This window comes from Fonticula alba, assembly GCF_000388065.1.
Source record: "Fonticula alba strain ATCC 38817 unplaced genomic scaffold supercont2.1, whole genome shotgun sequence".
Classification (NCBI taxonomy): Eukaryota; order Rotosphaerida; family Fonticulaceae; genus Fonticula; species Fonticula alba.
In genome coordinates, this window is record NW_009242971.1 from 4264141 (window position 1) to 4284869 (window position 20729).

Consider the following 20729-nt stretch of genomic DNA (forward strand, 5'->3'; position numbering starts at 1 on the left):
GGGGGGGGGCAACAGTGTGGAAGCACGAGGCGCCAGCAATGCACGGCCTGTCCTCTCAATGGTCCTTGAGAGGGTCCTGCAGCAGATACGACGTCGCGCCAAACAGCTCGTAGTAGGGGGCGGTGGAGTTGGTCACACACACAATGTCCTCGATGCGGACACCCATCTACACGGGGGAAGGAAGATGCCACACGTGAAGCGCCGCGAGGGAGGAGGGGAGAGAGAAGGACCAGAGCGGCCAGGGAGCAGGTGGGTCAGAAGAAGGTCAGGGAGGGGCGAGAAAGGAAAACCACCACCGGCGGCAAACCCCGGAGCCGGACTGTGCCGACGCACTTCATCCTTGAGGTAGATGCCCGGCTCGACGGAGAAACAGTGGCCCACCTGAATCTCCTCGGCATTGCCGCGGTTCATGTACGGGTCCTCATGGCCATCGATGCCAATCCCGTGGCCTAGACGATGGGTGAAGGCCTCGTAGTCGCCACCGAAGCCGGCGGCCTGGACCACGCGCCGCGCCGCGGCGTCGACATCGGACGCCAGGGCGCCAGGGCGAATGGCGGCCAGGGCGGCGATGTGCGCATCGCGCACCGTTTCCCAAACTAGCGTCGTCCGGGCAAAGTGCTCCGGGCCATCGGCGCTGGTGGTGGCCCCCAGCGGCCAGACCACCGTACGGGTGATGTCCGACTGGTACCCATGGAGCTGACCGCCGGCATCCAGGAGAATCATCATGCCCTTGGTCAGGCGGAGCCCGGCATTGCCGGCGATGCCATGCGGCGCCGCGGCATTCGGGCCAAACAGCGCAATGGACCAGGTGTTGCTGAGCCCGGCGATCTCGAGGGCGGTGGCAATGCGAGCCGAAACGTCGGCCTGCGTGGTGGACCCCTTGACCGACTCCAGCACCGCCCGGATGGCGGCCTTGGTGGCCAGATTGGCACAGCGCATGATGGCCACCTCGGCGGTGGACTTGATGCCACGCACCTGTCGCACCAAGGCCCCGCCATTGTCGGAAGAGGCGGTGTGCCCCGGGGCCAGGGCTCCGGCCAGGCCGAAGTGCACGAAGCCCCGTGCATCGCGGTCCACCACCACATGGGCCCCGGTGCCGGCGTCCAGGCCCAGGTGCTTGGTCAACACGGCATACGGCGACTGGTCCTCCTGGTAGTAGACCAGCGAAACCCCCGGGCCAACTTCCTCCACGGCCTTGTCATGCTCGAAGGCCGGAGACACGACCAGGTACTCGTGCTGGCGCGGGTCGGCCGACGAATTGTCCAGGCGCGACAAGACCACCAGGAAAGGGCGCTCACTTTGCTCCCAGGCCGCGCCGGTCAGATAGAAGAGAGTGCTTCCGGCCTCGGCCACGAAGACATCCACATCGGCATGAGCCTATGGTGGTGGGAATTGGCCGGGTGGTCAGCGGCCGCGCGAGGAAGGAAGACTGGACGACGCACGCGGCGGGCAAAAAAAAAAAAAAAAAAGAAGGACACGAGAGCGGCAGGCAGGGAAAGGGCGGGCAGGAGAAGGGCAAGGAGAGCGAGGGTCCAGCGCACCATCTCCTCGGCCAGGCGGGCCCGGCGAGTGGAAAGCTCGGCCTTGGAAATGGGACCCACATGGCTGCAGAAGTTCTTCAGATGCGCGTAGCGCGCCTCCGGGTCGGTCAGAGTATCAATCAGCATGATGCACATCATGACGCCGGCCGCGATGAGGACGGTGAAGAAAATGCCCACCACAATGTAGATCTTCTTCGAGGGCTTGCTGTCGTGGTCGGGCGCGGTGCCGGCGACGCCAGAAGCGCTGGACGTGCTTCCACGCCAGTCGGCCGTGTCCTGCGCATGCTGATTGGCCGACCCCTCCAGCGAGGCGTGCGAGTAGACATCAGCCGCCAGGGGAGAGTACTCGGTGGCCATGGCGGGCGGTCAGGGAAAGGGGGAAGGGGGCAGTGCGTTGCACCAAGAGGGATGAAGTGTTCGGCAGGGGGGGGGGAGGGGGGGGGCGGGGGATGGAAATGCGATTCAAGGATGACACGGAGCAGGAGCAGGGAGAATGCCGGGTGTGGAGCGAGTCTTTCGGCCACAAATATGGGCGCTGTTTATCTTATTTTATTTTCTCACCCCCCTGGCGGGAGATCTACTCGCCAGCAACCTTCCCCCTCCCCCGGAGGGGGCAGATCGCCCCAGCACACCGGGCTTGTGCTCGCGCCATCACCAGGCAGGCGCGGTTACAACGAGGTGCCCGCCCCCGGCCGGCCCCCGCTCCCCCCGCGGCGAGGGAGCTTGGGCAAAAAAAAAAACAGGCACCCAGGTGTGGCCCTCCTCTGGCATGACACCGTGTGCGCCGGGGCGACCCACGCACTTGGGCCCCATGATGACTGAAAACCACAACCACACACGTACACCACGTACCAACACAAACATGGGCACGCAGGCGCCCCCGCTCCTCTGGCCCCCTCGCCTCCACACCCTGGGGCCAAGCACGCGCGCCTAGACCGATCTCACGCTTGGGCCGGTCCCAGAACAACCGGACGGGCCCCGAATGGGGGCGGCGACGACCAAGTTAGCGGGAAGAGGTGCCCACGCGCAGCCCGGTGACCGGCCCCTGCTGTGCATTAACTGATACCCGACATCCGCGGCGTAACTGATACCGGGGAGCGCCGAGCGCTCCGCCAGCGGGCGTGATACTTTGGTGGACACATAGGCGTGCACATCACGCCCCCGAGTGCGGGGGTACACGCCCCTGCCAACTGACCTCGCTAAACACCCCCGGCCCCTCCCCCCGGCGGCCCTCCGCCGAGAAGGGGCTACATCATCACACCCCGGGGCTCGCACCCTTGTTCTCTCCCGACACCCGCCCTCTTGAATCTCCGGCCTGGCCAGGGAGGGGACAAAAAAAAAAGACGGTCCGAGGGGGATCAAACGGTGCCCTCGCGCCGGCACTTGTGCTTGCCGCCCAGGGCCGGGCCCCTCTTCCACCGACGGAGGGACTGCCGGGAGATGGCGGCTGGATGTCACCATATTTGGCATTCCAGGCCAGCTGGATCGCGCCTGCCAGCCCGGCCAGTGTCGAGATCTACCTACCTGCACGCACACGCTCCAGTCTCCTCCTCGTCCTCCTTGCCCCCTCTTTGCTCCCTCCCTGCTCCCTCCTCTCTCTCTCGCCACCCTTCATCCCCTTGGTCCTCCCTTCCCCCCCCCCCCCCCCCCCATCAATCATGAGTAATCCCTACTCACCTTACGGCACGGGACAGGCACCATACTATGGCGCTCCGCCACCAGGCCCCTCGCCGTACGGTGCCTACCCAGGCGCGGCGCCCTACCCCCCGGCTGGGCCTTACGGCGCGACGCCCGGCGCCAACCCCGCCCCCTACCCGCCGTATGGCCATGCCCCGGCCCCGGCCCCGGCCCCGGCGCGGCCGTCATCCAGCTATCATGGGTCCACGGGACTCGCGCAGCCCTCCTCCGGATCCGGGCCATACTATGCCCCTGCTCCCGGGCCGAGTGGCCTGTACAATCCCACCGGCAGCCAAATGGCCCCCCCTTCGGGCCCCTATTCGCCCTACGGATCGACCACTGGGCCTTACTCGCCACCCGGAGCCACCCCCTATCCCTCGGGACCATACATGGCAGGACCCTATGCTCCGGCCGCCGGCAACCCAGCCACAGGCGCTCCAGGTCCGTATGCCCCGGCTGCCAGCGGCAATGCCGGGACTCCATATGCCCCGGCCGCTGGTGGCGGCGGCGGCGGCGGCGGCGGCAGTGGCGGCAATCCATCCTACGCCGGCCCGGTGCCAGGTGGCTCGCCGTACGCCCCGGTCCCTGGTGGAAGCACCCACAGCCCCTACGGCTCGGGCTCATTCACTCCGGCCACGCCAAGCAACCCGTATAATACATCGGCCACGGCGGCGCCGAGCAATCCCTACGCCGCACCGGCCACAGCGGCCCCGACCGCGCCGCCACCTGGCGCTCCATACTCGGCCACCGCTCCGGTGGTCGCCAGTCCCTACTCCACCAGCACCGGGTCTTTGGCCGCGGGCACGCCCACGGTGCCCGTCGTTTCGAGCCCCTACGCCACCGGCACCGTGCCCTCGTCAACCTCCTTCCCAGCCTCGCAGGGGCCCCCGACGCCATATTCCTCGACCCCGAGTCCCGCCCCCACGCCATACACCTCAGATCCCAAGCGCGAGCCTCCCGCCCGGCCATCACCTTACCAGCAGCAAATGTCGCCGCACTCGCAGCAGCCGCAGCCGCAGCCGCAGCAGCCGCACAATCCCTATACCGCGGCATCCTCCCAAGCCCCGCCAGGCATCGGCGGGCAGCACGCAACTCCGGCCTTTAATCCGTATGAAAACTTTGCGCGGCCTAACACCCCTTCCACAGCCACACCAACAGCATCCGGACCGCCGACCATGACGACTACCATGTCTGGCGCGGCCCCGGCGGCTGCCACAGTCCCGGCTGCTGCCCCGCCCACCGAGACTCTGCTTCCCTCGCTATCGGCCATGGCGGTTTCCTCACAGGCGGCTGTATCCTCCTTCGATGACATCCCCCTGGCAGACCCCTTCCAATTTACGCGAGCCCTTGAGCAGCAGGCGGCCGATGTAAGTGCCCTTTGCGCCGGACATCATCCAAGCCATCCATCGCTGCGGCGTGTGGGCCCGGCTGCCGGGACCCCCGCAGCCGGGGATCCGATTCCGGCGGGCATTCGTGCTGATCGCGAAGTGGTCCTCCACTCGCAGGCAGATATTGCCCTGTACTTTGGGTGCGATGCTTGCTGGTGCTTCTCCCGGGGCCCGACTCGGGCCGGGCCACACCTCACTCGACCACTAACTGGGCCCTTCCAATCGACCTCACAGGAACGCCAAAAGCCCTGCCTCCCACCCGGTCACCGCGACGCTCACCAGCCACCGGGTGCTCTTCACCGAGGCCAGTGCCGATGGCACCCCCACGCCCGGGCGGGCCTCTTGGTTTCTGGAACTGGACCGGGTTCGGGCTCTCGGCCGGCGCATCGCCATGCCCTTCAAGTCGGCGCGGGTCCTGCTCTCGGTGGACCCGCCGCTGGTGGGCGATGCGGACTTCACATCGTTCCTTGGCCACCATCAACAAGAGTCAAGTGGACAGGACACCCGGTTGGAGCGCTTCGACGAGCGGGTCCTTCGTGTGCGCTGCCTTTTGCCGGACTTCCAGCCAGCTAGCACGATCCATTCCTTGGTTCAATCATCCCCCTCCGGGCAAAGGTGCGCCTGCTCTTGGGTGAACTTCCCCCTGGCCCTTTGACCGTGGGGTTTGTTTGTTTTTTTTTTCGCGGCGCCTCCTTGTGTCGGCTCTGACGCTGGTTGCTTCCCCCCCAGTGCCCGGCAACTTGTGCGACTGGTGGAGCCGCGCATCGCCGCCACCCTCCCCAACCAAGTTGACTGGGGCCAACAAATTCACCTGTCTTTCCGTGCCGGTGGGCAACCGGCCTTCCTGGCCGCCCTGGAGAAGGCCCTTCAGCGTCGGGACTGGCTACGCCAGGCCGTGGTACGTCACCGCTCGGCCTCTGTCCCTGCCTCCACCGATGCTGCATCTGCCTCGTGGAGGTCGCTCACCTCCGCCCCCCATGGTAGCAACATCTCAATGATGAGCGCTCGCGCAACACAACCAGCACACGGCAGTCGGGCATTGCTCAGGCCATGGCCGCGGCCGCGGCCAGCCGTCAACGCGCGCTGGAGACCGTCAACACCGAAGCATCGGACCTCGAAACACTCATGTTCCGCGCACAGGCCATTGTACGTGGGGTTTCCTCCTGGCGCCTCTCCATTTCACCATTTAACCCCTGCCTCGCTGTTGGCCCCTGTCCTGCATTCATGCATGCCCCTCCCCACGCACCCCCTTGTGGGGACATATATTTGGGCAAATAGGTCGAGCTGGTCAAGGCCCACAATGTCCGCCTGAAGCGTCAGCAGGCCGAGGAGCATGGCGAAGAAAGCACGGACTCCCTTGACCAAGAGTCATCGTGTGTCCGGGATTACCTCCAGGACTTGGGCATCACGAGTCCTGTCACCCGGTATGATGCTGCAGAGGAGCCCTGCCATCCATCTCCCGCCACGCCCCCCTCCTCCCACTCCCCCTCCGAACTGACACGCCAATCTTGCTAGCGACACCGCCGGTGGAGACTACTGGCAGGCTCTTAGTCGCGAGCTTTCCTCCTTCGTGGGCCGCCTACTGCAGCGCAAGAATGTCCAGGCAATCACATTGACCGATCTCTTCTGTGACTTCAATCGCGCTCGCGGTGCTGGAGGTGCGTATACGTGCTCCCGGCTCCCCTGGCCAGATTCCACATGGCGAGCCCCCCTGTCCTTTCCTTTGTCTCTCTCTCTCACGCACGCACACACGCACACACCCCCTCCTTCTCCTCCTCTCTTGGGTGGCTTGGAAATGCGCAGCTCTGGTTTCCCCGGCCGATCTGGCTCGCGCGGCGGATCTTCTCCCCTCGGTCTCCTCGACCGGGAGCGGGCGTTTTGCCACGCGCCGGCTTCCCAGTGGCGTGGTGCTGGTGCTGAATGCGGACACCTTCACCGATGATGCCGTGGTCGACCGTGTGCTGAATCTTTTCCCCGACAATGAGTCCCCTGATGCTGCGACCGGCGTTACTCCGGCTGATGTTGCGGTGGCCGAGCGCGTTGGTATTATTCTGGCGCAAGAGTTCCTCATGGTGCGCCTTGCTGACCCATCCCGGCGCCATGGCCGAGACATCTTGTGGAACGCCTGCTAACACGTGTACACACACACACACACACACACACACACACACACGCAATGTCTGTACATCTCGCACGTCGCTTTGTGACCGATGAATAGCTTGCCGAGCGCACCGGGCTCCTCTGTCGGGACGAAAGTGTCCAAGGTCTGCGTTTCTTCCGGAACCACTTCCAGACGGCGCTCTAGGCTGGCTTTGGAATTACGTCCTATAGCACTGTCAGTGAAATATAAGCCCACCCACACGCACACACATACACACACCTCCTCTGGCCTCACTCGATTCCGCCCCCCCTTCAGCCTCTCACTCCTGGCAAAAGAGGAGCATACCTGTGGGGTAGGCTCTGCAGGTGTATTTGTATCACGTGTACACGTGCTCCTCCATGTGTTCGGGCGACATCATGGCATCCGCGGCCCTTTTCCCCCGCTCGCCGGCTCTGGGGGGGGGGGGGGGGGGGGGGGGGGGGGGGGGGTAGACCCGCGCGGGCATGCCTTTGCCCCGGACCAGACCGGAGAGATCTTGACCCCGAGCCCGTGAGGCGTGCCCCCCCCCCCCCCCCCGCCCGTGCCTGAGGCCGCGCCTCTGTGGTGGAGCCTGCCAGTGGCGAGCCACAGTGGCACACCACTTCACAAGGAGGGTGAAGAGGCACTGCTTGATCGTTGATGACTCTGAACACATCCTTTCAATAAGTCCCCCCTCATCTCTCCCTCTCTTCCTCTCTTCCTCTCTCGTTCTACTCGCACATAACCTTTCCTCGCCCACCTCTCTGCTCTCCTCCCTGCTCCCCCTCTTCCACAACTTTAACCATGGAGAACGAGACCCCGAAGCGGACCAATCCACGGAGGGCTGCCACTATGAAGTCTGCAACCACCCCCAACGCTGCCACCACTCCCCGGGCTGCTACCCTTCGGGCTGCTACCTCTCGGGCTGCCACCCCTCGGGCCACCACTCCGAGGGCCGCGAAGACCCCGGCCACCCCGAAGACCCCGGCCACCCCGAAGGCCGCCGCCACCCCCAAGGCCACTGGTCGCAAGCAGCCTCTGGCGAAGAAGACTGATGATCTCCCAGCTGAGGTCGAGACTCCGGCTGACGTTGAGGCCCCCACTTCTACCGAGACTCCCGCTGCTGCCGAGACTCCCGCTGCTGCCGAGACTCCCACTTCTACCGAGACTTCTGCTACTGCCGAGACTCCCGTTGTTGCTGAGACTTCCGCTGTTACCGGGACTCCTGCTACCAATGGCACTACCACTGTAGATGCGGCCCCCACCACTGAGGAGGCCTCTACTGTTGCCGAAACTCCTGCTACTCCGGCTGGCAACAAGCGTAAGGCCACCGCCGTCGCCTCGCCAGCTGCAAAGAAGGCGAAGCAAACCCCTGTCAAGGAAGAAGCCCCGGCTCAGGAGGCGGCGAAGCCGACTGTCACTCGCTTTGACAGCGACGATGATGACGATGATGCAGTTCCTCTGGTTCCCGTTCCGACGGTGGCCAAGCCCTTCAGCCAGTACTCTTCCATCTATGCCCCGATTTCAGACGATGAGGATGACGATGCCGCGCCGGAGAGCGTGTCGACCTCGATCTCCACCGCCTCGGCCAAGGAGCTGCTGCTGAAGGAGCGTGCCGCTTCGCGCCTGGCCAAGGAGGCGGCCATCCGGCGCCTGGTGGCCATCGAGGAGCGCAATCGTCGGCAGCGCGAGGCCAAGACCCGCCGTCAGCAGGCCCTGGAGCTGAGTGCCGCTGGGCCGGCTGGTTCGGACTCCGAGTCTGAGGATGCCCCTTCGGTGGCGTCGGCCCCGCTTCCGGCGACCACCGAGCTGGACCTCGGTCTGCTGGAGCAAGCGGTGGCCTATGATGCCGGGCTGGAGGAGCGTCAGCAGGCGACTGCCGCGCGGGATGCCTTTTCGGAGGACTTTGCCCGTCAGCAGCGCGCTGCTTCGTCGACCTCCATCGGCCAGGTGATCGCGCGTAAGCTCGGCGATCGGACGCAGGTGGTGGTGTTCGATGACGATGAGGATGATGGCGCGACTGTTCCCGGGGCTGCTCTGCTGGCTCCGCCCATTGACAAGCGCCGTGTTGACAAGGCCATGCACTTCCGCAATGCCGCTCTCAGTCGGTCTTCGCATCGCACTCCGGCTGGTGCGTGGTGGGCTTCTTTTTTCTTCTTTTCCTTTTTTTTTTCCCCTTCCCCCTTCGGGCTTTTGCATGGGCTTTTGGCGCCTCCATCGCCTGTCTAACGGCCTCCCTGTCGGCTCATCTCCCCGGCGCCTTCCCTTCCTTCGCTCGCATCACAGCCAATGCCCGCACCGGGTCAGGCGCGCCGCTTTTCTTTTCCAACTACTCAGACTCCCAGACCCAAGCCCTGCGCGCGAAGAATGCCCACGCGTCGCGTCTGCGCGCCATCAAGCGAACCCTCTCTCGCGGGATGGACTCCCTTGGGAAGCTGACCAGCTCGCAGGAGGCGGGCTCTGCCCCGGCCATGACCCTCGACAAGCTTGTGGCCGTGGAGGCCTCTCGATCCAAGGCGGTGGCGGGCGCCCTCAAGCGTCCGGCTGCCGGCAAGAAGGGTGGCGCTCACTCGCGCTCGCGCAAGCTCGTGCAGAAGCTCCTGGCCTCGAACAAGACCGTCTGAGAGGTGTGTTGCGCGCGTGTGTGTGTGTGTGTGTGTGTGTGTGCGCGTGCGCGCGCGCGCTTGCGGTGAGGAGCGCCCAATGAGACTTGTCCTCCTTCGTCCTTCCCTCCCTCTTCCCTCGTCATCTTAGCCGGCTCAGAGTACCGGTGAGACAAGAGGGGAAGGGGATGCCAGCTCCCAAGCCCATGCTCAAATCACCTCACCGCGCATGCGCGCACACACACACACACACACACACACACACACACATACATACAGACAAACAAACAAACGTGCACATCCACACGCGCGTGCGGCATGCGCCCATGTGTACCACGCGTCTCTGTACACCCCGGCGCACCGAGATCCCAGCGCACTAGGCCCGTTGGCAATAGAATACAATAATCACATGAGTTGAGACCGTTTCTTCCTGCACTTCCAGACAAAAGCCCAGCGGCGCTGATGTATCGCAACCAGACGAGGGGGGGGGGGGGCGGGGGAACAGGAGAACGACTCCCTCACGCGCGGTGCGCGCTTGCACGGTGGAGAAGGCGGCCAAGGGACCGTGCCCCGCCGGGAGGAGGGGCCCCACGGGGGGAAGATCGCCGCCCTGGGAATCGATCCTAAGATCTCTCCCCACTTGCTGAGCGCACCCCCTGGCCGAGGCAGTTTGCAACACGCCCTCTCGTTGAGGCGACCCCGGGCCCTCGCTCTCTCTCTCTCTCTCTGGAGTCCAGAAGTCTCAACGGAGAAACAGAGAGAGGGGGGATCTGATGTCGCGGCGCACCATGCACAACTGTGAGTGCTTGACAGTGCATCTCCTCCATCCTCCCACCATCTCTTCAATCTCTGCCCCCGCCTCCATCCCTTCGACACCGCTTGTGCACACAGACTCTCCCCTCGCCCCCTCCCCCCGACACAACATGGCTCCCAGGCGCAAGGCGGTTGAGACCGCCGTCGCCCCCGAGCCGCCGACTGCCGAGACGTCGACCGCTCCTCCCACCCCGACGGCCCTCGCGCCCGAGCCCCTCTCAGCCGAGCAGCTGGAGATCCAACAGCAGCTGGCCTGCTTGCGGAGCCCGCTCGGCCAGGCTGTCAGCCAGATTCTGCAAGATGCCCAAGTGTCGGCAGCGAACTCCCGGCGGGCGCTGCACCTCCTGCGAGCGGAGCATGTTACCCACGGCACTGAGGCCTTCATGGAGGTCATGTGTGTGCTGCTGCTGCGAGTGCTGTCGATCCGGCGGCGCGAGGCCTCGGTCGAGCGCCTGGTCAAGCTGTTTGCCAATTACGGCGAGTTTCTCCAGAAGCGTAGTCGTGTGGCGCAGGACGCCAGCCAGTCAGTCGCCGAGGATGGCGAAGCCCGGCCCCCGGCCAAGACGGCCGACCGCCGCTCCAAGCGTCTGCGTGAGGAGGACCAACTTCACTACACCCTGGGCACTGAATACAATGAGGCGCTGTTGCGCTTCCTTCTGCGCGGTGTGGACTCCCGCAATAAGCTCATCCGCTTTCGCATCTGCCAGCTATGCGTGTATCTGATCGTCAACATCAGCGACCTGGAGTACGTGCATCCATTTTGCCCCTCCTCTCCTATCTTTTGTCGTCCTCTCTCTCTCCCGCTCTCCCCTCCTCTCTCTCTATATATATACATCTCCCTCGGCAGGTTCACTCTTCGTGGCTCTGCGTCCTTTCTTTCTTTTTCTCACGCCTACCCGTACACACGCTCACACGCGCACACGCGCGCGGGCTTGCCTGGCCCCTCTGCCCAGCCCTGACCTGTATGAGGAAGCGCTCGACCGGGTTGGCGCGCGGACGAACGACGTGGATTCGCTCGTGCGCATCCAGTCGGTGTACTTCCTGTCCAATTTCCAGGGGAGTGTCCTTGACGATGACAGCGGGAATTTGGCCCCGCCCCCTCTGTCCCGGAGCATCTCCATGAGCGGGGCCATCTTGGACAACACCGAGGACCCGGAGGAGGACCTCATCATCCGGCGCTTCTCCGAACTCATTCGCGTGGATCAGAGTGGGTGCGTGTTTGGCTGTCTGCCAGGGGCATATGCGTCGGCCCTCCTCCGGCCGGCTCCCTTTCTCCTCGGGTCCTCCCCCCTATCTGTCTCGCCTGCCTGCCTGCCTGCCTGCCTGTCTGTCTCTGACCTCGACTGCGCCGGCTATGACGCGGACATGCATAGATCCGTGCGCAAGGCCGTCCTTGACAACATCGACCGGACGCCGCGTAACTCCCATGTCATCGTGGAGCGTAGTCGTGATGTGGACCCTCGCGTGCGGCGGTACCTCTTCCGGTGTGTACGCATCCCTTGTCGCCGCCCTTTTGCCCCGGGCTCCCGCCCTGTTCTGCCGGCGTCCGGCCCCGACTGATGGTCGTCCCCTTCCTCCGCAGCCGGATTGTCCCCCAGATTGAGGTGACCTTCTTTTCGCCCAAGCAGCGCGTGGTGCTGCTGGGCAATGGTCTACGCGATCAGGATGAGACCATTCGCAAGGCTTGCTCCCTGGCCTTGAATGGCTGGATTCGTGGCCACTACAAGTCCAACCTCCTGTCGGTATGTGCCTGCCGTGTGTGCTTGGGGGTCTCCTTTCGCGGGAGGTTCATTTGCCCATCCTCTTTGCTGCTTGCGGCTGACCACCAACCATCCTCCTTTGGTCCATCGACCCCCCACTGTGCGCAGTTCCTCTCGGACTTTGATGTGCTCGAGCACGCTGACACCCTGTCCCTCGCCTTGCGGGCCTTCTTCAACGCCAACCCAAGTGTTGTCATGCCCATTGGTGCGTGGTGTGCCCTCGGCGCGAAGACCCAGACGGCGCACGTGCGCCCCTTCTGCCTGCCCTCATTCCCCTTCTGACTCCGTCTGTGCCTCCTCCATCAGATACCCTGCTGCGGAGTCCGGTCCCCGACTCGGCTCTCCTAGCGCGGGCTTTCTGCGAGCACATCTCAGAGAAGCCCTCGCCGCGTTATGACGAAGCGGTTCCCGAGTTGACGCGCGTGGCCACGGCCCTCATGCAGGTGTTCATGCGAATCCTGACCCTGTGTGCGGATCCCAGCCAGCAGGCCGCCACCATTGCCAGCCTGGTCATCACGGACCCCTTCAGCACGGAGGATGACCCGGCCGTTGAGGGGGGGGCTGGCGATGGCCCGCCACTGGCGGCCGGCGGGGATTTCAGCCCGCGGCCGAGCTCGGCCGGTGACTTGTCGGCGCTGTCGACCCCAGGTCGGGGCAGTGTCCCGGGCTCCCCGGCACTCGGGAATCCCGGCCTCGGATCGCCAACTACCCCGATGGACGTCCAGCGCCGGTCCAAGCGCCTGGCCAATGCCGAGACCCAGAGCAGCGCCCGTCGGCATGGGTTGCGTTCGCCGCCGGCCGCCCCGGCCCTGTCCCCCTCGTCGGCGGTCACCGAGTTGGCCCAGTTGTCCTTCTGCTATCACCAGCTGCTGCTCATTTGCAATGTGCGTGCCATTGGGTTTGGTGTGTTGCTGGTCGGCGGTCTGTTAGTCCTGACGTGTCTCCCCTCGCCAGACCCTTGACACTTCGGATGAGGTGGGTCGCATGAACATGATGAGTCTCCTGGGGAAGATTATTGTCCAGCCGACCCTTTCCAGCAGTCTCTGGACCCCGACGGTTAAGTCCATGTGCAAGCTCCATGTGACCGAGCTGGACTTCGTCGAGTATGTTGCACCCCTGGAAAAGCTGGTGTTGCTTTTTTCCCTCTCTCTCTCTCTCTCTCTCTCTCTCTCTCGCGCGCGCGCGCGCGCGCGCCCCTTTTCTCGCTCTTTCCTTCCGGCTGCTCCGTTCACGCTGGCTGACCCTTCCAATTGCCTTCGCGATGCAGCAATTGTGTCGAGCTCATCCATTCGATGCTGCGTTTCTCTGCCGAGAGCCCGATCCTGGAGCCCATCTTCCTGGAAAAGAGCCTCACCCTGTATCGCGACGCATTGCGCCTGATCAATACGGTACGAGCACAGGCTTTGCCATTGCCCGGCACACGCACGGACGCACGTGCACCCACGCCCTTTTCCGAGGCACTCACATCCCTTTGCACGCCGTCCCTCGGTTGTAGCCGCTGTTCGAGCTTCCCGGCGCGGTGGACATGCTGAATGACTTTGTAAAGTGCCACACCCTGTCGGGGGATCCCAAGCTGCGTGTGCTGGCCTTCGAGTCCTATGGCGCGGCGGCCCTGCTGGATGTGCACCTGGCGACGGAAATGTTCGCCAGCTTTGCCGAGCTGGCCCGTGCCACCGAGGAGTCCATTGAGGCTCGGCAGACCGGTGTATTCGCCTGCTTTGACATTTTGCTGACGCATCGAGATGCACTGGTGCACCCGCCATCGTATGCTCCGGCGGTCGAGGACAGTGGCGAAACCAATGGCCTGCTCTCGGACGGTGCTGCCGGGGCTGACCAGAATGTTGTCAGTGTGCAGAATCCCTTCCTGGACATGCTGCATTTGTTTGAGACCCTGTACGACGAGTACCACCACCAGTCGGAGGGGATTCCCGAGCTGGCGCGGGGGTCGTACACGGCGCAGGACACCCTCGTCCGGCATCCTGACACCCAAGCATCGCCGCTGGCACTGGAGCGGTATGATCGGCGGGTGGCCCTGGCCGAGGGAATCCCCGCGCGGGAACTCTGCAATGCCACGGCCCAGGGCCTATGTCGTGTGTTTGCCTGGGATGTGGTTGGCGAGGCGGCCCTGCCCCTGTTTGCCACCATCATCGCGCGCCTGCTGGAGTTGGCACAGCACACGCACCCCCTGGCAAGCTTGGCCAGCCTGGCGGGTGATTCGGTGGGCACTTTGGCCGAGTCGGCGGCCCCCAAGCGCCGCACCGCGCGTGGGCGCAAACGTGCCACCGAAGCCGACGACACCCTGGAAGCCGGGCCCGAGGTCAAGGGCGAGGATGTGCCGGCTGGAGGTGCACCTGTGGCCCCGGCCGATGGCGTGCCCGGGTCGAAGCTTCCCCCGGTGGATGGTCTTGTCCTGTTCACGGATAAGACTCGCAGGTGGCTGTCCTCCGTGTCGAGCGAGGTGGCTCTCCTGCTGCCGGCGGTGCCGGGCCCAACCGGGACGGCTCGGGGTCGGGGCCGCGCGGGTCGGCGCGTGACGCGCCCGGCGGCCGAAACCCAGGCCGCCATCGCTGCCGCTGAAGCCGAAGCCATCGAGGCTGCTGCCGCCACACCAGGCCCGGAACCCACGACAGAGTTGGCCGTTGCTGCCACACCGGTCCCCGCGAGCCGGGATGTCAGCCATCGACCGCGCCCGGCCACTGCAGGCATGCCCGGCGAATCGCCTGCTCCCGGGGCTGGATCTGTCCCTCGTGTTCCGCCGACCCCACGGTCTGGCGCCATTGCGCCGGTTCCCCTGTCGCCCATGTCGGCCAGCATGTCGGCCACTTCGCCGCCGCGGCCGGGGTCCGGCGGCTTCCCGGCTCCAGGTCGACTGTCCTTCGGAATGGCGGACCTATCACCGATCATCGGGGGCAGTGCCGGCGGACAATCGCCCTTCCGCCTGGATCACCACTCCTTGGACCAGCCAATGTCGCCGTCGGCCGTGGCAGCGGCTCTGGCTGGTGGAGCCCCTCTGCGGCCAGCCTCTCCCCTGGCTGGCGGCTCGAGTGATCCCCGGCGGCCGAGCGGGCTGGCATCATCTTTGGGCATGGCGGTCCCACCGTCCCCGGTCCCGGCGGGTGGGGCCACGCCCTCTCGACGTGTGGGTGCCTCGGATTCGGCGACCGACCTTCACATGATGCTGCACCCGGGCCCGGGAGCGGCGCCGGCGAGTCCGACGACCAAGCGCGGCCGGCTGTCCGACCGGGCGGCCGCCCTAGTGGCCGATCCTTCGGATGATGGGGGAGCTCCCATTGACCCGGCGACTGACGAGGATGACGAGAACAATGAGCTGTCCCCGGCGAGCGGCACGCGCACGCGCAAGCGGCCGCGCCTCTCCGAGTAAGCGCCCCCCCCCCCACCCAACCCCCCGCCCATACCGGGGATTGGTTTCCTCTGGCGCCGGGTGGAGACTGACCGGCCCAATGCACCCATGGCCTTTTCCCATGTGTTTCTGGTGTGTCATTCCTCCACGAGACTTGGGCTGGAGGAGGCGTGCAGGCTGCTGAGAGGGAAGAGGGCGAGAGATGAGGAGACAGGTGCGGGGGGTGGGGGAGGAGGACGAACGAAAAAAAAAATGATGGTGGCATATGTTTATTTGCTACTCTCCTGGGATCGAGAGAGAGAGAGAGAGAGAGAGAGAGAGAGAGAGAACAGACCACTGGAGGGATAATCCAGGTGGCTCACTTCTCGGATGGCTGAGGGCCAAAGCAAAGCGTGCCAGTCACGACCAACTGGCCGTCGGCAGTGAAGCTCACCCCGGGGGCCTGCTCGACGGAGACCGGGATATTGGCCTGGGAAATGGGGAGTCGCGTAGTGGAGGAGGCACCGGCACGGGCGGCGACCGCGACGGCACCCGCCACCACCGGCGCCTTGCTCGGGGCAAGGCCCATGGTGATGTGCGGCGCCCGGTTGCTGAAGGTCCAGCCAGCCTGCAGGGCATCTGGCAGGGCCACGCAGAAGGCCCCGGCCTGCTTGGGATCCAGGGCCAGGAGGTCCACGGTGAGCGCAACCTTGATGGGCGTGGTCGGGGCGCCAGCCGCCGCATGGAAGTCACGGATGGCCTGCAACATGCGACTCTCGGCAGTCGGCTTGGCCGGCGGGGTGTCTGTGTTTGTGACGAAGGGGGGGGGGGGAGGGGAGGGGGATCCCGGCAAGAGGGGGAGAGGAGCCAGAAACGCGAGGTGAGAAGTGATATTCAGGAGATGGGTGGAAAACTCGGGGGGGGAGGGGGGGGGCGTGTGTGCGCGTGCATGCGAAGGCGGACAACGAAGGCGGACAAACGTACACTTGTTTCCCAGGAAGACAAGCGTCACATGGAAGAGAGAGACATCGCGCGGCGGCAGGCTGGAGAGAAGGTCCTTCGGCGTCATGTCGGAATACAGCTGATGCAGGAAGCGCGACACCCCCTTGTCCAGGAGAATCTGCAAGTACAGCGGATGCCCGGGCTTGTGCCAGCCGATGGACTGCATGAACGGGTCCTCCGGGAGAGAGTCAGCGATCTTGGCATCGGCCAGCTGCTCGGCCAGACGACCAAGCGCCTCGTCATCGGCCTGGGGAGGGCATGCGGCGGCAGCCGCCTGGGTGGCCGTCGCAATGAAAGCCGCCGTCAGCCCGGCCAGCGGGGCAAAGACCATGTCCTTGGAAGAGGCGTCGACCCCGGGACGGTGCGCCAGCGGCTGGAGAGTCCGCAAAATGTGCCCCAGGACCTCGGCCACCGGAGCCCCATACGGGACCGGGAGGCACTCGTCAAAGAGGAGACCATCCTGCCCAAAGCGCCCAGTCGTCAGGGGAGTGCTCTCCGGGGAAAGGTCAAAGACCGAATGCCCCCCGACCCCGGTGGCGGCCTGCACAGCGGCGAGAAGCCCAAGATCCGGACGCTCATACTCCTGGCCAAAGCGAGCCACCACGGCCCGGCGCTTGGCGAAGGGCATGGCATCGAGCGAGGCATTCTCCTCGTTGCGACGCGTCACAAGGTTCTTCAGAGAGTGCTCCAGCAGGTCGGTCCCCTCGGCGAAGGCCCCGGCATCCGGCAAACGCCCGGGGGCCAGGAGAACAAGCAGCGCATCCGGGGCCACGCGCCGGACCAGCTGCACAACCGCCCCACGGTGAGCCAGGGTGTGGTTGTTCCGATCGATGATCAGCACCTGCGGCTGAGCGGTCACCGGACGGCTGAGGGCCTCGGTCAGCCGGGCGAAGAAGCGCTCGCGCTTTCCATTGCACATGTCCTGACTGATGCGCTCAACCTTCGGCGCGCCAGACAACCGAGGCAGGGTCTCGGCCAGCCAGTCGCCGATGGTGGACTTGCCGATGCCCGGGACACCCTGCATGACCAGGACCAGGCGCCGGCCACGCGCCAGGCGCCCCTCGCGGGCGGTCTTCAACGCCTCGCCGAGGGCCGAGTGGAAGGCCGGCACATCCAATGCGGCAGCCGTCAGGGGCTCCGAAGCCAGCAGGTCCGCCACCGACACGGTCGGCTGCGACTCCAGCGTCTGCAGCTGGGCAAACACCTGGTTGGCCAGGTCCTCCGTGCGAGCAGCAGCCTTCATGGACCCAGTCGGCAGGGTGACCGACAGACGGGTCAGACGCGGGATGGCGGGCGACTTGGCAGCCAGCCCGGCCGCCTTGGCCGCCATGGCCAGGGCATCGGGCACCCCCTCGACAAGGGCGGTAAACTGCCCAGCCGGCAGGACAGCCTCCGACCGGTCAAAGGTGACGCGACAGGCAGCGCTCAGGGAATCGGCACGAGTGTTCGGATCCACCGTGGGAGACACAAGGAAGATGTGCCGCAGGGGGATGTCCTTAAGCGACCCCATGAGGGCCTTGAGGAAGGGCGCCAAATGCTGAGCATCCACCGGGGCCAGGACCGTGGGGTTGGTGAAGACACCGCCGGTGGCCCGGCGCGAGGTGCCGGTGGTGACCACCTTGCTGACATCGGCCGCCTGGAGGATGTGCCCCGGGGCCTTGTCCGTGGTCCGGGGAAGGACGACCGCATTGGCCGGGTTCAGGTGCAGCTTCCGGGCCAGATCCGCGGCAACATGCTCCGATAGCTTCTGCCCGGGCGTGGTAATCACCAGGAGGACCGTGGGGGTGGGGATCTGCGGGCCGATGGTGCTCTGCTCGCCGGGGGTCAGGCTGGAATTGATGTCGGTCATGTCATTGGCCCCGGTGGCACGGTAAAAGATGTTCCGCAGATCGACAATGCTGAGGGACTGCTGCAGGAGGGTGATGGAATCCGAGCGCCGGGGGGAAGTTTGGGACAGAAGACGCCGAGTGGACAGCGAAAGGTAGGGCTCCGAACGGGCAATTTCCAGGATGGCCGCGTGGTTGTCGCGGATGTAGTCGAAGAAGGACCGAATCAGCGCCGGCTCCTTGGCCATGGTGGCCTTGTAGCGGCTGGCGATGCGCTCCGGCGGGTTCGGCTGGGCGAACCCCTGCTGCACCAGCGACCGCGCGCGCTTCCAAACATTGTAGTAGTTGGACTTGAGCTTGATCATGAAGCCGCTGCTGTCCTCCACCACCAGGCCCTCGGTCGGAAGCCCCACATGATATGTGGATGCCGAGCCATCGCCCATGGAGAAGGGCTCCAGCGAGTAGAGCAAATGCTCTCCGCGCCCGGGCAGGCCGGGATCAACGCGTGCCCCGGGGCCCGGGGCCGGGCACCGGAAGAAGTAGTCATGATTCGCCTGGCGAGTGAAGGAGGCATAGGTATCCCAGTCGGGCAGAATGGCCAGAGGGGTCTTCAGCCGCAGGCCGAACTCCACGGCGAAGGCCCGGGTCTCCTCGAAAGGCAGGCGCAGCTCGGCACGGTCGGCCAGGTTGTTCCGGATCAGGTCCAGGAGGATGACATGCCCGACGTTGGTGTAGCCCGGCACATCGTAGTCGACGATGTGCGGATCGAGGACCGGATCGACAATCTCGAAAACTGCGCTGCACCCGAGCTCGTGGATGCGGCGAACATAGTCAACCTGATGAATGGAGGAGCAGGAGCAGGAGCAGGAGCAGGAGCAGGAGCAGGAGCAGGAGGGATGGGGGGGGGGAGAGAGAGAGATGCAGTCGTGTCAGAGGAACGGTGTCTTGGCGAAGGCCCGAGGGAGGACCATTGCGAAAGGGGGAGCGAGGGAATGGGGCGCACCAGCGTCTTGCCCGCGGCGAGCAGGGTCTGGTGGAGGAGCTCGCGGAAGCGCCCAGCAAAGGGACCGGTGATGACGGACTTGCTGGTGGTTTCCAGGTAGATCTCATCATCAAGCACATGGGCAGGGGCCGGGACAACGCCGCGACCGGCGAAAAAGTCGCGCGCGGTGGCCCGATCAAGGTCGTCCAGCTCGCGGAGCTCGCGCGCCCCGTCGCCGGGGGAGAAGTGCGCCGGCAGGGGCCGGGTGGCGGATGCGCGCAAACGCGGGAACGACACACCAAAGTAGCCGTTGGACTTCTCGAGCACCGTGCACGGGAAGGTCAGACGCTGGCGAACCTGCTCGGTAGCCATGAAGGGGATGCCGCGCTCATTCTCATAGAAGAACTTGGCATACCCACGCCCAGAGACGGCGACCGCGACATTCGACTGCCGGAAGGACGCCTTCAGGGCGCTCTGTGCCTTGGTCATGCGGGCCCGGCGCGAAGTGGAAACCACCTCCGCAGACGGGGCACCCTCATCCTGACCCTCATCGTCAGAGCCATCCAGCTCGGACCCGGACTCGGTGGCGGTGTCCGCGGCCTTGGCAGCCGAGGCCGGAGCCGGAGTCGGCGCCAGGCCCGGGCACACTTCCGGCAGCAGCTCCACGAAGAGACCACGAGCGCGCACACTGTCATCATCGTAACGCGAGCCGAAGAAGGCCTGCTCGGAGATGTTGGCACTGAAGAGCCCGCGCGGGAGCTGCTTGATGTTGACATCCGGATGCATCATGATCCGGCGCAGGGCCACCGAGTCGGGCTCCGTCTCGGAGTTGGGCGGGGCCTCCGACAAGAAGGAGCTCGGCGCATTGGACCGACGGACCCGGCGTCCGGCAGCGGGGGCCTGATTGACTTGAGTGTCGGCGGTGGCGGGAGAGGGGGCGCCAGCAGGGGGCTGGGCGACGGAGGATCCAGTGTCGGCGGCAGTGGCCTTGGCGCGGCCCTTGCCACGGCGCTTCTTACCCTTGCTGGCGGCAGCCACGGTGGAGGTAGAAGTCATGTCGGTAGATGGAAAGCGAGGAGTGAGGCGTAGATGTTGGGGAAGGAGGAGGAGAACGACGGGCAGAGGCCAGGGAGAGTGATCAGCAGTCGCGCGTGGGCCCGTATGAGTGAGTGTGTGTGTGTATGTGTACGTGTGGGGAAACTCTGATTCGGCCGTTCTGCCGGCGGGATCCCCGGCAGGGTCGCACAAAATGCGTGGACAGCCGCGGGTAAACATTCTACTCCTTCCTGGGTCACAGCCCCCCTCCCCTCTCGCCACCCCGCGCAGACACACACCCGCACACGCACATGCGCGCGGGAAAGAGGCGCTGGCAGCCGGCCCCCTGGATTGTGTGTGGGGGGGAGGGGCGGGCGGAAGCCGCCTACCAGTGTGGCGGTCCACCAAAGGGAGCCCCCCCTTGCCGATGCGTGTTTGCCGGGGTCGACCTTTCATCCATCTCGCCAATCGGTGCGGGAAGAACGGCACCTTGGAGACTGTCTTGCCAATGATCTCAGCAGCGGGGTTTCCCTTGCCCCGGTTGGTCGCCGCGGGCCTGGACCCGGCGTACAGGCCCCGGTGGAGGACCAAATGTTCCCAATCAGGCGCCGGCCGATTCGGGGACCCAAAATGCAGGGGCTCT

The 20729-nt window shown here is 65.3% G+C and overlaps 5 protein-coding genes across 5 annotated transcripts; 3 read left to right on the forward strand and 2 right to left on the reverse strand.

Moving 5' to 3' along the window:
- H696_00911 (hypothetical protein) lies at positions 1-1978 on the reverse strand. The gene is made up of 3 exons (XM_009494798.1): positions 1542-1978; positions 334-1377; positions 1-166 (listed from the first exon to the last, which is right to left on the reverse strand). The coding sequence occupies exons 1-3, from the start codon at positions 1896-1898 to the stop codon at positions 56-58; spliced, it is 1512 nt and encodes a 503-aa protein (XP_009493073.1). The 5' UTR covers positions 1899-1978; the 3' UTR covers positions 1-55.
- Positions 1979-3199: 1221 nt separating this feature from the next.
- On the forward strand, positions 3200-6981 carry H696_00912 (hypothetical protein; the record flags this gene model as incomplete). Its single annotated transcript, XM_009494799.1, has 8 exons — positions 3200-4746; positions 4841-5221; positions 5336-5504; positions 5591-5752; positions 5885-6030; positions 6122-6264; positions 6410-6678; positions 6825-6981. The coding sequence occupies 8 exons, from the start codon at positions 3200-3202 to the stop codon at positions 6909-6911; spliced, it is 2904 nt and encodes a 967-aa protein (XP_009493074.1). The 3' UTR covers positions 6912-6981.
- Positions 6982-7529: 548 nt separating this feature from the next.
- Positions 7530-9382, forward strand: H696_00913 (hypothetical protein; the record flags this gene model as incomplete). Its single annotated transcript, XM_009494800.1, has 2 exons — positions 7530-8856; positions 9012-9382. The coding sequence occupies 2 exons, from the start codon at positions 7530-7532 to the stop codon at positions 9347-9349; spliced, it is 1665 nt and encodes a 554-aa protein (XP_009493075.1). The 3' UTR covers positions 9350-9382.
- Positions 9383-10149: 767 nt separating this feature from the next.
- Positions 10150-15297, forward strand: H696_00914 (hypothetical protein). The gene is made up of 9 exons (XM_009494801.1): positions 10150-10886; positions 11095-11352; positions 11515-11625; positions 11724-11883; positions 12010-12106; positions 12208-12785; positions 12856-13004; positions 13169-13289; positions 13397-15297. The coding sequence occupies exons 1-9, from the start codon at positions 10252-10254 to the stop codon at positions 15281-15283; spliced, it is 3996 nt and encodes a 1331-aa protein (XP_009493076.1). The 5' UTR covers positions 10150-10251; the 3' UTR covers positions 15284-15297.
- A 271-nt stretch (positions 15298-15568) lies between these two features.
- Positions 15569-20275, reverse strand: H696_00915 (hypothetical protein). The gene is made up of 3 exons (XM_009494802.1): positions 19073-20275; positions 16226-18905; positions 15569-16045 (listed from the first exon to the last, which is right to left on the reverse strand). The coding sequence occupies exons 1-3, from the start codon at positions 20105-20107 to the stop codon at positions 15621-15623; spliced, it is 4140 nt and encodes a 1379-aa protein (XP_009493077.1). The 5' UTR covers positions 20108-20275; the 3' UTR covers positions 15569-15620.
- Between the last annotated feature and the right edge of the window lie 454 nt (positions 20276-20729).

Coding starts and splice junctions, on each gene's coding strand:
- H696_00911 (XM_009494798.1), bottom strand. CDS start 1,898: ATGGCCACCGAGTACTCTCCCCTGGCGGCTGATGTCTACTCGCACGCC. Junction 1,378..1,541: donor CCCGCCTGGCCGAGGAGATG/GTGCGCTGGACC, acceptor CCACCACCATAG/GCTCATGCCGATGTGGATGT. Junction 167..333: donor GCATCTACCTCAAGGATGAA/GTGCGTCGGCAC, acceptor TCCCCCGTGTAG/ATGGGTGTCCGCATCGAGGA.
- H696_00914 (XM_009494801.1), top strand. CDS start 10,252: ATGGCTCCCAGGCGCAAGGCGGTTGAGACCGCCGTCGCCCCCGAGCCG. Junction 13,005..13,168: donor ACCGAGCTGGACTTCGTCGA/GTATGTTGCACC, acceptor TTCGCGATGCAG/CAATTGTGTCGAGCTCATCC. Junction 13,290..13,396: donor CATTGCGCCTGATCAATACG/GTACGAGCACAG, acceptor CCTCGGTTGTAG/CCGCTGTTCGAGCTTCCCGG.
- H696_00915 (XM_009494802.1), bottom strand. CDS start 20,107: ATGACTTCTACCTCCACCGTGGCTGCCGCCAGCAAGGGTAAGAAGCGC. Junction 18,906..19,072: donor TCGCCGCGGGCAAGACGCTG/GTGCGCCCCATT, acceptor TCCATTCATCAG/GTTGACTATGTTCGCCGCAT. Junction 16,046..16,225: donor TGTCTTCCTGGGAAACAAGT/GTACGTTTGTCC, acceptor TCACAAACACAG/ACACCCCGCCGGCCAAGCCG.